The sequence below is a fragment of the Miniopterus natalensis genome, chromosome 9 (genome assembly GCF_054644295.1).
Source record: "Miniopterus natalensis isolate mMinNat1 chromosome 9, mMinNat1.hap1, whole genome shotgun sequence".
Classification (NCBI taxonomy): Eukaryota; Metazoa; Chordata; class Mammalia; order Chiroptera; family Miniopteridae; genus Miniopterus; species Miniopterus natalensis.
In genome coordinates this window covers 11480170-11492832 of record NC_142089.1, presented here as the reverse complement: position 1 = coordinate 11492832, position 12663 = coordinate 11480170, and the positions used below count along the sequence as shown (strand labels likewise).

At 46.1% G+C, this 12663-nt stretch overlaps 1 protein-coding gene across 2 annotated transcripts in view; it reads right to left on the bottom strand.

Moving 5' to 3' along the window:
* The window catches only part of UBR4 (ubiquitin protein ligase E3 component n-recognin 4), a 118081-nt gene that overhangs the window by 15306 nt on the left and 90112 nt on the right, over nt 1-12663 (bottom strand). For both annotated transcript variants that reach the window (XM_087820201.1, XM_087820202.1), the window contains exons 88-98: nt 11075-11196; nt 9946-10143; nt 9165-9245; nt 6999-7086; nt 6348-6475; nt 5890-5997; nt 5272-5391; nt 4373-4563; nt 3839-4012; nt 3379-3478; nt 128-346 (exon numbers count right to left, since the gene is read on the bottom strand). In XM_087820201.1, the coding sequence (XP_087676327.1) occupies nt 128-346; nt 3379-3478; nt 3839-4012; nt 4373-4563; nt 5272-5391; nt 5890-5997; nt 6348-6475; nt 6999-7086; nt 9165-9245; nt 9946-10143; nt 11075-11196 (1529 nt within the window). The remainder of the gene's footprint in view (nt 1-127; nt 347-3378; nt 3479-3838; nt 4013-4372; nt 4564-5271; nt 5392-5889; nt 5998-6347; nt 6476-6998; nt 7087-9164; nt 9246-9945; nt 10144-11074; nt 11197-12663) is intronic.

Below are 12663 nucleotides of genomic sequence, written 5' to 3'. Positions count from 1 at the left end.
AGTTCCCTCCTCTTCCTCCGTCCAGCCTCCACCCCCAACCCCAGCTCTGTCCCAAGTACAAATGGTTGTGCCACGGCATCTCCTCAGCAGTGTGGCAAGAACATGGGGACTCAGAGGATGGCTTTACCGTCATGCCCAGAGTGCCCAGAGCCTTCTGCCTCATCGCCATGGCCATGCGCTTCTTCTCAGCCCGGGTCTCCCTGCGGGCGGCGTCAATCTTCTTGTTTACATCAGGGTGCTCCCGCAGTGCCTCCAGCAGGTTCTCTGCCAGGGTCCCAATGCCCTCGTCACTGGATACCTGCTCCAGTTTATGCAGGTTTGTGATGGAGTCAGTTCCAATCAGAACCTGCCAAGAAGGGACCAGAGGGATGCAGGCCTCCAGTTATGTAGACAAGCATTCTTCCCAGAAAATTAATGGAATGTACACAATCTCATGTTATCTGCTCAAGTTTCAATGAGACCCTTTGATTCTACACTTTGAGAGATTTGGACATATGGAGGAGAGTTAGGCTCTGCCAAATACCTTTGACCTGTCACTATGCTCTTTAGCTTCAGCATCTCTATCTATAAAGTGGGGGTACTGCCAGGGTTCCTGTGATTATTAAGATTAGATAATGTGTAAAGCATCCAAGCACAGGGAAAGGGGCTCAGGGAAGATTCCCTGGAGAAAGAGCACCTGATGAGGCCTGAGTGGTGAACTCAGTGACTGTGGGGCCCTATGGGACCACCAAACTCAGAACCGAAATTTTCTTAGGATACTAAAGGTACAACTACAAGTGGGACTGGAGATAAGGAAACACTTTAAAAAGAAACCGCTGTATTTGACAAGGTTGGCTATCAATGCACTATAGCACCATGCTCTGAACTGGGGTTGGAGAGCATTCGAACACTAAAGGCAGGTGTCGTTTGAAAAAGTTCTCTCCAGGTAAGCTCACTGGAAAGGGCACCAGTTCACTGAAATCTGCACCACCCACATCACAAGTGAATTGATGACAATTACTAAATATTTGACAATAAATTGAAAACAACAAAGCCAACTTGCAATGTGAAAGCTCAGCACTCAACTCAGATCACTCCCTAGCTCATAAATCTATTCTCATGGCTTCACATTTGTACCTCAGCAAAATTACAGGGCATCTCATGTCTCAAGCTCCTAAATGCCAAACCCACAGTTGAGCTGCCTATTGAACTATTCCGCAGGTAGCCTGCACTCAACACTCTGGTGTTCACTGTGTAGGAGCCAGTGGTTTAGGTGCTGGGGGAAACAAAGACCGTACCCTCCTGAAGCATGCATTCTAGTTAGGAGGACAGACCACTTGTTACGAGTCTAATCTAACGAACTCTGCCCCACCTTACTTCCAACCTCCTAGGTTCTCCACCTTGTCACAGCACCACCATTTGCCGTCACCCACTCCAGAAACAGCACAGTTCTTGACTCGTCCAGCTTCTTCACCCCCACGTGCAACCAGCCTCCAGATCTATTTAGCCTACCTCCCAGATCTCTGCTGAATCCATTCAGTGTACACCTCAGTAACTAGTCTCCTCAGCCTAGCACAGCACAGGTACACAACAGGAGCTAAATAAACGTGTGGAAATGAAAGTGGACAGCCAGAAGCACTGAGTGCCAACTACCTACCTAAGCCTTACTCTAAAGAAAGTAATTCACTTAGTCACTAAGAACAAGCCTGTTGGAAGCTCACTGTTGCCACTGGCTGATCACAGCCCAGTCCCTTGATTTACTCACACTCACAGCAGAGATGCTACAAGGACAAGGAAAGTGACATAAGACTCGTGCAGGAAAAATCATCTCCACAGACATGTACTAATTGTGACCGTGTCCACTGAGCTGGACAGGAGAGACTTAGGTAAGACAGATGGAAGAACCTTTTCCATAACCAAATTGCCACGTCTGAAATGAGTTATCAGAACAGATTAGCAATGAGAATGTGGAACTATATTCAAGGCAGAACACTATAAGCAGGAAAAGCAATCCAGCCCTGAGGACTCTCAGAACTCAACGTTAAAGCAAGAAAAGATGTGAACAGGCATATCCCTGAAGGTACGCAGACGAAGCAGGGGAAGCAAGATGTGCGGCATAGTTAGCTGTTAGGGAAATACGAGTTAAACCACAGTAAGCTGTATCTCCCCACATCCATCAGAATGGCTAAAACAGAAAATAGCGACACCCCTCAATGCTGGCGAGGACGCAGAGAAAAGTGGACCACTCACGCTGTGTGGGCAACCACTTTAGAAAACAGCTTGGAAGTTCCTTGTAAAACTAAACCTGCAACTAGCAATTGTACTCTTGGGCATTTATCCCAGAAAAATGAAAACATAATCACATAAAAACCTGCGCAAGAACATTCACTGTAGCTTTATTGGCAACAGCCCCACACTGGGAACAGCCCAGACGTCCTTTAATGGGTGAACAATCAAACAGGCTACAGCACATCCACACCACGGACACCACTCAGCCATGAAAAGGGACAAACTACTGATACATACAACAACCTGGATGAGTCTCCAGGAATTATGCTAAGTGTAAAAAGTCGGTCCCAAAAAGGTTACATGCTGTGTGATTTCATTTATATAACATTTTTGAAACAACAAAACTACAGAAATGGAGACCAGATCAGTGAGTGCCAGGGGTCAGTGACATGGGGTGGGGGAAGGTGGGTGGGGAAACAGTGCAACAGGGGGGACTCCTGTGGTGCTGAAACTGTCCTGAATCGTGACTACACCAATGTCAATATCCTGGCTATAATATTTACTACAGTTTTCCAAAATGTTACCATTGACAGAAACTGGGTATTGAGTATAAGATATGATTTCTCTGTATTACTTCTTAACAACTGCATGTGAATCTATAATTATCTCAAAATAAAAAGTTTAATTTTTAAAAACTCCAGAGTGGTAACAGATGCCTCCGCCCAGTGGGGAGCTATCAGAGGGGACCAGGTGGGCGTCTCTGAGCACAGAGTTTTCAGCTGCCTGACAGAGCAAAAAAATGGTGGTGATGATTACAAATGTCCCAGTGACTGTGGCCAGATATCGAAACTGTTTTACACCTGGGCCATCCACACCCTCACAGTTCAGCTGCTGCTCAGGTGACCCGTGAGATAATGAAGCCCCACATAAGAATGAGTTGAGTGAGGAAATCACAGATAGAACTTAATCCTCTCTACAGACAGCTGAGCCAGATGACCTTCGAGAGTCTCTTCTACTCTAGGAGTCTTATGTATTAGGGCAAGTCATGTCTCAAGGCTAATTAAGGCAGTTATCTTCACTCAGTCCTGGAAATGAGAAGACAGTGTATGGTTCCCTCACTCCACATGTCCTGTCTCCAGAATAAGGTCTACATGCAGGCTGGCTACTCACCTGGGTGGCAGGGTGCTGGATGGCCAACCCCCGAAGAAGCCTTAAGATAAATGGCAGGGCTGGGCGAGACAAAAACTTTTTCCAGATGTCAGCATCCAAACTGCAAAGCAAAGGAAGGCTTGTTGGCAAGGCCAGAGAAGCAAAGGCTACCTAGAAACCAGCTGCTGATTCTGGCTAGTTTAAACACAGCCCTCCAAGAGTAACACAAAGAATCACAAAGGACCACCCAGCTCAGCTGAGAAGCCAGAGAGATGAGTACTCTAAACAGAAACCAAAGGCTGCCGTCCTTTTCCCAGAGCCCCAAAGGACTCTGCAGAGGCTGAGGGCTCACTGTGGTAGTTTCCAGAAGAGGAGGGAGACCCCCAAGGAGGGCGAAGGGGAACAATTATGCCAAGATGATGGAGGAGAAAAGGAGCCAGGATGAGGGGAAGGAAAGCAGCCATTTGCTGGAGCTTCTTACTTCTTGGCACTGGGAATGTGCTTTTTCATGTAGTCAAGCGCACTCTGGGTGATTCCCTTCTGGAGAATCAGATCCTTCAGCTGGTGCCCATTGCTGTTGTTCTTGATGCCAGCGGCTATTTTACAGAAGCAGTCCAGGAAGACTTTATCATCGCCGCTGTGATCTTCATCATACCTAGGTGGAAAGAGCAGAGTCTGCAGGTGAGAGGGGAGCAGCATAAGCTGAATGACCTCAACAGCCCACAGAATCTGGTCTAAGCTCCTCAGCTGATCCGGTTTCTACCACTCTCCCTCTTACCTGCTCCATTCCCCAGCTTCTCACACCCCTTCCCATCTTACACCTGGCTTGCCTTCTCTGCCAAGTCAATTTAACCCAATTATGGATTCTCCAATTATATCGAGCCACTTAAAGGCCTGCCGGACTGGCACACAAAAATCTGATAAAAACTCAGGTGATTCTTCCTCAGTCCCCCAGAACTAGTGCAGGGCCTTTGTGGGGACTGTCCCTTTGCCCTATGAAGTCCAAGCGACATACTTCTCAAAGCTGCAGTAGGGTTTGAAGCGTTCCACCAAGATCTGCATTTTCTCCACCTCTCCGAAGGAAAGGTACGGGATGATGCGCAGCAGGCCCTGGAGCACACTCGGGTTGGAGCGAACGAAGGTGCTATTGATCTGGTCTAAGAGCATCACCAGCTGATCTTTGTCTCCTGTCAGGAGGAGGTTGCCCTGCAACAGGAAAGAGGATGAGGGGACCCTTAATGGGGTCAGGACTTAGGCTGCAGCACTTCCATCAGTCATCAGAAGGAGCCCTAAAAGAACTGTGTCTCAGCACTGCCTGGGGAATAACCAGTATGAGGGCCACTTGGTAAATCAATTTCTGAATTTCTGTGATGGCTCTGTTAATAGTCCCAGGTGATGAGAATACACCAATACAATCTCCCCTTCCCCGGAGAGCATGCAGGCTCCCCGATACTCACTTGGTCATATCTCTAGCCGAAACATTGGCACCAATAAGAATGAAGGCAGGCAATGGTGCTACGGGAGAGAAACTGGACTGGGAGTTGGAGACCTCCAACTAGATGGTAACCAACTATGTAACACTGAACAGCTCACTCCATTTCTCTCAGCTTAGTTTCCTCAACTGTGAAATGAGGGGTTGGTCTAAGGCCCGTCTATCAGCCGGAACATGCCAGAATTCCACTAATGAGCAGCTTCTGAGTGAAAGAATATCCCTAGCAGCTTTGTTTCCTCTGAATCCACAGCTTTCAGGCTTCAATGCAATGATGTCACCATTAATTAGCTGAGGCTTGCCATTCCTATGAGCTGAGCAGGCTCAATCACTCTTGGTTGACACAGACACAAACAAGCCCATTGCTGGCAATGAGACAGTGCAGGTTCCCAGGGTCTGCAGATGGACAGGCTGGACTCACTCACCTTGTCCTCACTCAAGGGCTCAGCATTGGACTCATCCAGAATGATCTCCATGATGCTGAGCACCTGCTCGGCCACAGCTGCACCGCCACTGTCCTTGCTCTCCTGCTCAGCTACCAGGGCCTGTAAGAGGAGACGCAGTCACTCTGGGGATGACGACACAGCCGTGAGAGAGAGAGAGAGAGAGAGAGAGAGAGAGAGAGAGAGAGAGAGAGTGTGTGTGTGTGTGTTCTCAGAGAGACAAGCATGTGGGCTTCAGAGGGTAGTGACAATGTGATGTCCATATTTCTTTCTGGTTGCCCTGAGGTGAGTGGCACTACTTCTCCAATGGTGTGTGGTCTGGACTGTTTTCAGGACTAAACTCCTCTTGTCTCTGGTCTGAATTCAGGAAAAGGACAAGGAAGCCCTTGGATGTCATACCAGCAGCATGGGGGTGAGCAAGCAGAAGGAGAAGGGACAGCTGAATGACCCGAGCATCTGTGCCAGTCAGACACAGATGAAGGGCTTTAAGGGCCCCAAGTCCATTTCACCTGAGAAATGGAATTTCTGAGAGAACTGAGCTGTGTTTCCCCACCCAGGACTCCTAAGACTCACTCTATCTTCTGCAGCCAACACTCTTACCAAGTTTAGAGTCCCCAGCATGACATTCAAAGTGTTCATTTCCAGCTTGACCAGCTGCTGCCGGTTGACCTTCACTTTCACACAGTAACTGAACAATTTCAGCAGTACCTGGCAAGAAAAGCCAGTCAAAACCCATTTAAAAAGCAACAACAATAATAACAATAGACACAAGTACAGTTTTTTAGGAAAAGACTTTGGTTCCACAGGTGACTAAAGGGACACAGCAGAAGGCTGCCATCACACTGGTGTTTTGGGGGAGTGGGCCAAGAAGAGGGGAGTGGGGAAAAGGAGCCTAGATACAGAGGGCTCAGGAAGCTGCCAGGTCCTTCACTGGCTCGCACCCGTCCATGGCCTCATGCTGCCCTCTAGAGTTAAATGGCACAACGACCGCAAGCTCCTTTCCATGCAGGTCTCTCCCAAAGCAGAAGGCTGGTCCCGCCTTGCTGCTTCCAACTCACTGTTAGAAGGTGGCGGCCCTGCTTGAAATCCTTGATCCCTGCCAATCTGTTGAGCATGCACTCTAGGCCCCCGCACTGGGCCATCACACCAGCCATCTTGTAGACTTCTTCTTCGTCTTCTTCCTCATCTGGGGGACGGGAGGCAAGCAGACACCGAGGAAAGGTGAGGATGGGAGCAGAGCTAACAGCCCCTTCCAGGCTGAGAGCCGTTGCCCTTTTTCAGATCTCCAATAGAGACACAGACAATAAGGGGGTCGATATTGGCTATTAAACTACACCAGTAGCTTCCAGTAGTTTTTTTAAAGGTTCAAGTCAGTTAAAATTACTTACTCAAATATGTGAAAATATAAGCACCACAACCACCAACTGGGAGGGGGCAGGGAGAGCCAAAAAAACTAAGCTAAAAATAAATATGAACTCACATCTGTTGTTGCTAATTGCATTATTTTCCCCACGGTTTGCTTTTTCCCCCTCCCCAACCCCAGAGGTATCTGAATATTTTCCCTCAGCCAGAGAGGTAATCTCCCTCAATTCTGATCAGAGGTACAAGAGAGTACTTGGACAGACTACCCCTAAGTGCCAGGATGTGAACCGCTGACTGGTCCCAAACCTCAATCCAACATGCAGCAGTGTCTGTGAAAAGGGCCACACCTGTGGTAGAGTCCAGGGACTCGATGAACTCCTCGGTGGCATCACCCAGCAGCCCCCGCATTCGATAAACAATCCTCATGGGCTCTCCCTGAGCAGAGAAAGTTGGAGAAAGGTACTTGTAAACAGGCCCAGAAAATACAAAGAGCAATGTGGACAACTTCCATTTCTCTACACGATCTAGCACCTAGAATCCAAATGCACTACATTTCCCTTAAGGGGAAGGAAGCTAACTCATTTAGTGTCTATTTAGGCCAGGAATTGTATGAAACATTTTAAAGACTCAATCCCATTTAGTTTCATTAAACTCTAACAACTATTTACTGTTTTATTCTGTGCTAAGTCCTATGCTAATTAAGCATTTTGTATTACCCTTCTGTACAAGGTTAAACAGCTTGTTCTAAGTTACCCAGCTGTAAGCCCAGGGCTGTGCCTCCTTCAGGAGCAGAAACTCCAACTACTAAGGACCACTAATCAGGACAAGGGAGGTCAACAGGATCAAAGAGCTTTGATTCAAGTCTCAGGAACCAAAAGCAAGAAAAGACAATAAATACATCAGTCTTTGTCTATGAAGATCCTAAGGTCTTCATGTAACCATAGAGCAAGGAGAGGATTCCTCCAAATGTCCTCAATCTAAAACCTCTAACCTGATGGAATAACGAAGAATAAGTCTTGGTGAATTAGAAGACTGTAGCATTCTGTAAATTGGCGGATCATGAGCATTCATGATACACCAGATAAATGAGTTAGGCACACTAGCAGTTACATCATTCTCATTTTGGAGATAAAAAATGGGGGCTTGAGGTCACACTGTATGAAATGATACCTGCTGCCTCTAAGCCCATGCTCAGCATCAGGAGAGAAAACCCTGGAAGAGAGAAGCTGTCAGGAAGGCCATTTCTCAGCTATGAAAGCTCAGTGGGAACTAAGAGAACAGTCACAGACCATGGACAGAAAGAGGCCTAGAAAACAGAACAGTCTTCACTCAGTAGCTAAAGAGATAGGCTGTTTATGAGGGAAGTAAGAAGGGAAGTTGATGAAGCCCCAGATCAAAAGCTGCCACAAACTGGACTTTGTCAGAACCACCCCTCAGTGAACTAAGCACACTAATATGAGGGTCGAATGATCCTCAACTTCTATCTTGCCTCATGGTTCAAAAGGGGAGATGCCCATGTGTATTCCTTGGGTTCCATACCACCTTTAAAGGGCGTCCACAGAAGCTTGATCTTAATTGTTATGTGCATCGGGGATTAAATCTGCATCATCTATTTTGATGCTAAAATGTCAACGACAAGCTGCACTAGATGGGGCAGTCTTCTGCAGGTCCCTCTGCCAACAGCACTAGATCTACCTAGCTGGCAGCAGTCCAACAGTAAACAGTGTCCAGGATTCCCACCACAGTGGGAGAAAGAGAAAAGCAAAAATATGCAACAAATTAAAGGCCAAGATGTACAACACCAATCTGGTTTCTTAAACTCTACAAAAATATTTGAGAGCAAGTCTAGAAAAGTTTGCAGTACTTCATTGGAACACTAGTTTCCTGGAATTAACTGTTTATTTACTAAAAATCCCTTAATAGAGACGAGATGAGAAGGAGTAGGAAGGCAAGAAAGAAAAGGAGGGGGAGGGAGGGAGGGGCGGAGGGAGATTAAGAAAAGGGGAGGGAGAGTGGGAGTGAAGTATCTAAGACAGACTTTCATGAGTAGACAGAATGTGCTGAGGCGGCCAAAAGGACCAGAGTGCTATGCTGCCCTCACTTCCCTTCCCCCTCCTCAACTCCCCAACTAGTAGAAGAGAAATTATGCTTCCCTGACATAGCCACTGGGAAAATGTTCTGGTGAGTAGGCCCCAAAATGCTGAGGATTAACCTCAGTCACAAGGTGCCTGTATACAAAGGGTGCAAGACAACAGGCATTTCCCATCACAGTGCTTTCTCAGGCTTAGCCCACCCTGGTGGCCCACAGTCAGAAACACTCATCTCCTGAAGCTCTCCAACCTTCACTAGCCAGATGCCTCAAAAGGAGAGCAAGATGACTGGTTCTGTCCACACACCACAGTGAGGGGAGGGACAGGCTGGGTAAGTGATGACTAAAGCAGCTCCTCCCGGTACAAGTCTGCACACACCAGAGAAGTAAAACCACACCTCCACTCAGGAAAACAAGCACATACCTCATTCGTGGTACACCAGACCTTCTTGTAAACCTCGGCCACAGGAAGGTCCAAACTAATGATTTTATTGTTCACTAGGAGCTGAACAGAAAAGGAGGTGAGGCTGTTATTCCAGGTAATTGGAAGGCAAGTAAATTTCAAGATCAAAGGGCACTTTATAGCAGCATTTTATAATTCATAATTTTTATATGTTGAGGATCAATCGACTCTCCCTCTTGAAAATATGCACGTGTGCGCATAACACACCGAGTTTTGTGCACAATTTCATGGGTTACAAACACCCTTAATCCAAACCATGGTCTCAGGGCTAAATGCCCTTGCTGAAGACCTTCTCTTAACCTGAGCCCATTTTCAGGCTCAGCACCAGAAAAAGCAATTTTCTCTATTTCACCCAACCTGCTTTTCACTATGTATATAATAACGCCAGACGACCCTAGAGGCTGTCTACCGTAAGGTACCAGCTACAGAGTGAGAAATCTGCACAAGAGCTAAAGTGCCAGTGTTTACGGAGATTAACTGGGAATCACAGGGAAGCCTCTGCGAGAGCAACAAGAATAATAAAAGTCTACGCCTTGACAAGCAATAGCCACTAACCCTTTGCTTACCCTATGTCAGGCACGGGGCAGAGCCCTTTACAGGTGATTAGCATCAGGTAGGTGGGAATCATTAGCCCCCATTTATAGGTGAGAAAGCTGAAGCAAGCTCGCTGCCCAAGGGGAGGAACCAGAGTTGATCCCAGCCCATACTCTTAACCATGGCAGCTCTGTCCTATGCTTGTTACCTCCATCCCACTGTCATCCTCCAAGAGAGCCACCAAGTCACAGTCCTGGCAAATCTTGTTCTTTATATCCCTCATAAGTGGCCCAATGCCTGGCTCGTTGCTACTGTATGGGTTGCCGGGCATCCTGCCCTGTAAGAAGTCTTCTTGTTGGGGGTCCTTCTCCAGGGTCACAAAGAACTCAGTGACTTCGTTCTCCTCCTGAAGGACAGAGAGAGGACGCATCAGAAGGGACGTCACAAGGTATGGGTAGGGGACGGCAGAGGCCTTTTAGGTTCATGCCATGCTGCGTTGTTGTCAATGCTGAGGGAAACATGCCAGTCGCACCCAGCCCTTACACATTTAAAGATATAAAAAACAGGAAGCTCAGAGTGATTTAAAAAATCCAAATAGAATTCAAATAGCCTTAAACATCAAGCATCTCCTGTGAAATCAGGGTGGATTAAGAAAAAAAGCCTAATGAGATAAGCAGCCGAGGAGTGATATACGAAAGCTGAACTACTAAAATGAGGGGAGGGGGCTTTCCCCCACCCGCTCGTCTCATGGGATGCTAACCAATCTGGGGCCAGGTGACTCTGTTACTGGTGGCCTTCGAGTCAAGAAAAGGGTCTTCTCCAGATTACATAACATAATACTTGCCCACCCCCAATGACCCCTCATCAATAACTGAGAATACTGGTGCTTTTCATCCTTTCTCGGTAACAGGAGAGGGTCCCTGGATAACATTATGCTTCTCCACAGCCCAGGCCAGGGAAATACATAGGCATGTGTGCACAAAACGGAAAAAGGGGTGGTGAAAATTTCTTTGTTCTTTCATGGCGAATTGGATTGATAAGCAATGGCATTTTGGCAATGGGAGTTTAGACCTAGTTTAAAAAAAAAAAAGGATTAGTTGATCTTGATCTTGTATCTAGGAAATAAGACCAAAGAAGGTCTTTCTTTCAATATTTGGACATCAGGAACAGGAAAATTATGAAGATGCTTCCAGTTCTGTATCAGTGGTGCTTTCTAAAATGTTAACCAAATGGCCCGCAGCTGGTAAGACTGCCCATGACTACAATGGACCACTAACAGGTTTCATGGCAAAGGCTCATGCTGACACCCGGGCGCCATGGGAAGCACCACTGCTTACAGGATAAATGATGCTGCAGAGCCTCTCAAAGATGAACACGGGAGTCCGGTAGTCATCCAGATTGTAGCGCTTGGCTGTCTCAATGCACACAGCCATGAAGGCCTTGGTTTCTGATTCTGTACCTGCCAGAAATCAAAGTGGCCCAGTCAGTGAGGAAAGCATTCACACACAGAAACCAAGATGATTCTTTAAATGAAGTACCATCACTGACATTCTCTCTGCCTGGTAAGTCTTTAAAGGCCCTATATGGCAATATCAATAGTTCAACTGGAAACCTGAAGCTGATTGATTTTTATACTCAGACCACATTCTATTTCAAAGCCCTAATGCCCAAGTAAACACCATGCATCACGATCAGTTGTGTACATGTCTTCCTCTCAGAATTATAACCTCGTATTCTCTTGACCAATGTAGGTACTCGAAAGTGTCAAATATTTGACATTTTGATATAATTGTAACTGTATTTCAGTCAAATCAAAGGAAAGTTATAAGCTTCATTCTAAAAGATTAGGTAGATTGCCTTCTATAAACCAAAGACATAACGTCAAGTCACACAAAGAAGAAATATCTTCTTGAAAAGGGTCTAACTGACAAGGTCACAAACCAGTCAAGCATGGAAGGTGTCAGTGACCTGCCACACTAACAAAAAATCAAAAGCCAAATTAAAGAGAAATCAGGAACCCAGGAAAGTTAGCAAAACATTGAGGCTGCTTTTGTTTAAAACTTTGGTTTTCATAACCCGCCAAGATCTGAGAGCCGGATACAAAGCCCCAAATCTGCCAAGGTGAAAAGTCTAGCAGGAACGCCCTACATACATGTAAATCTGGTACCCGAAAAGAGCTACACCTTGGTCTAAGGGTCAACTAGAAATGACTCTCCCTTACCTTCAAGCAAATAATGACAGAAAAGTGTCTTCCCTTAAAATGTGGCATTGAGTAGAGGGGAAAAAAATCTCTGCAAACTCAGCCATTCAAAGGTCTGTGATTCACACTACCTGGGAAGTCTGAAAACCTGAAGTTTAGAACTTTGTTGAAGACAGCCCTGGGATGGCAGTGCCCTGAGGTACTTCACAGAAGCAGATACAAATCCCCTCTAAAAAACTCATCTTTGACTCAGGTCCTGAAGCATTTCGCCAAAACACAGTAAAAAAATCACAAAATACAAAAAAAATTTAAGAAACCATAAGAGTCAAAATAACAAACAGCAGAATCAGACCCATAAACACTTCTAATTTTAGAATTATCAGGCACAGAAATATGTTTGATGTGTTGAAAGATTATAAAAGAGATGAAAAATGTCAATAAAAAGCCATAGACTATAAAATCTACGTAGAACTATAAGAACACAATGGGTAGGTTAAGCAGGTAGCAAAGGGTATAGAAAAAAAATAATGAATTGAAAGGTAGACTAGAGGGAATTATCCAAAATCGGCATAAAGACACTGCGAGGTGAATACTATGAAAGAGAGGTAAAGAGATACGAATGACAGAGTGAGTGGCATTCCCAGGGACAAGGGAGAATGGGGAAGGGACAACTGAAGGAGTGATGGCTACGGATGTTCCAGAGCCAATGGAAGATGCTAATCTGAA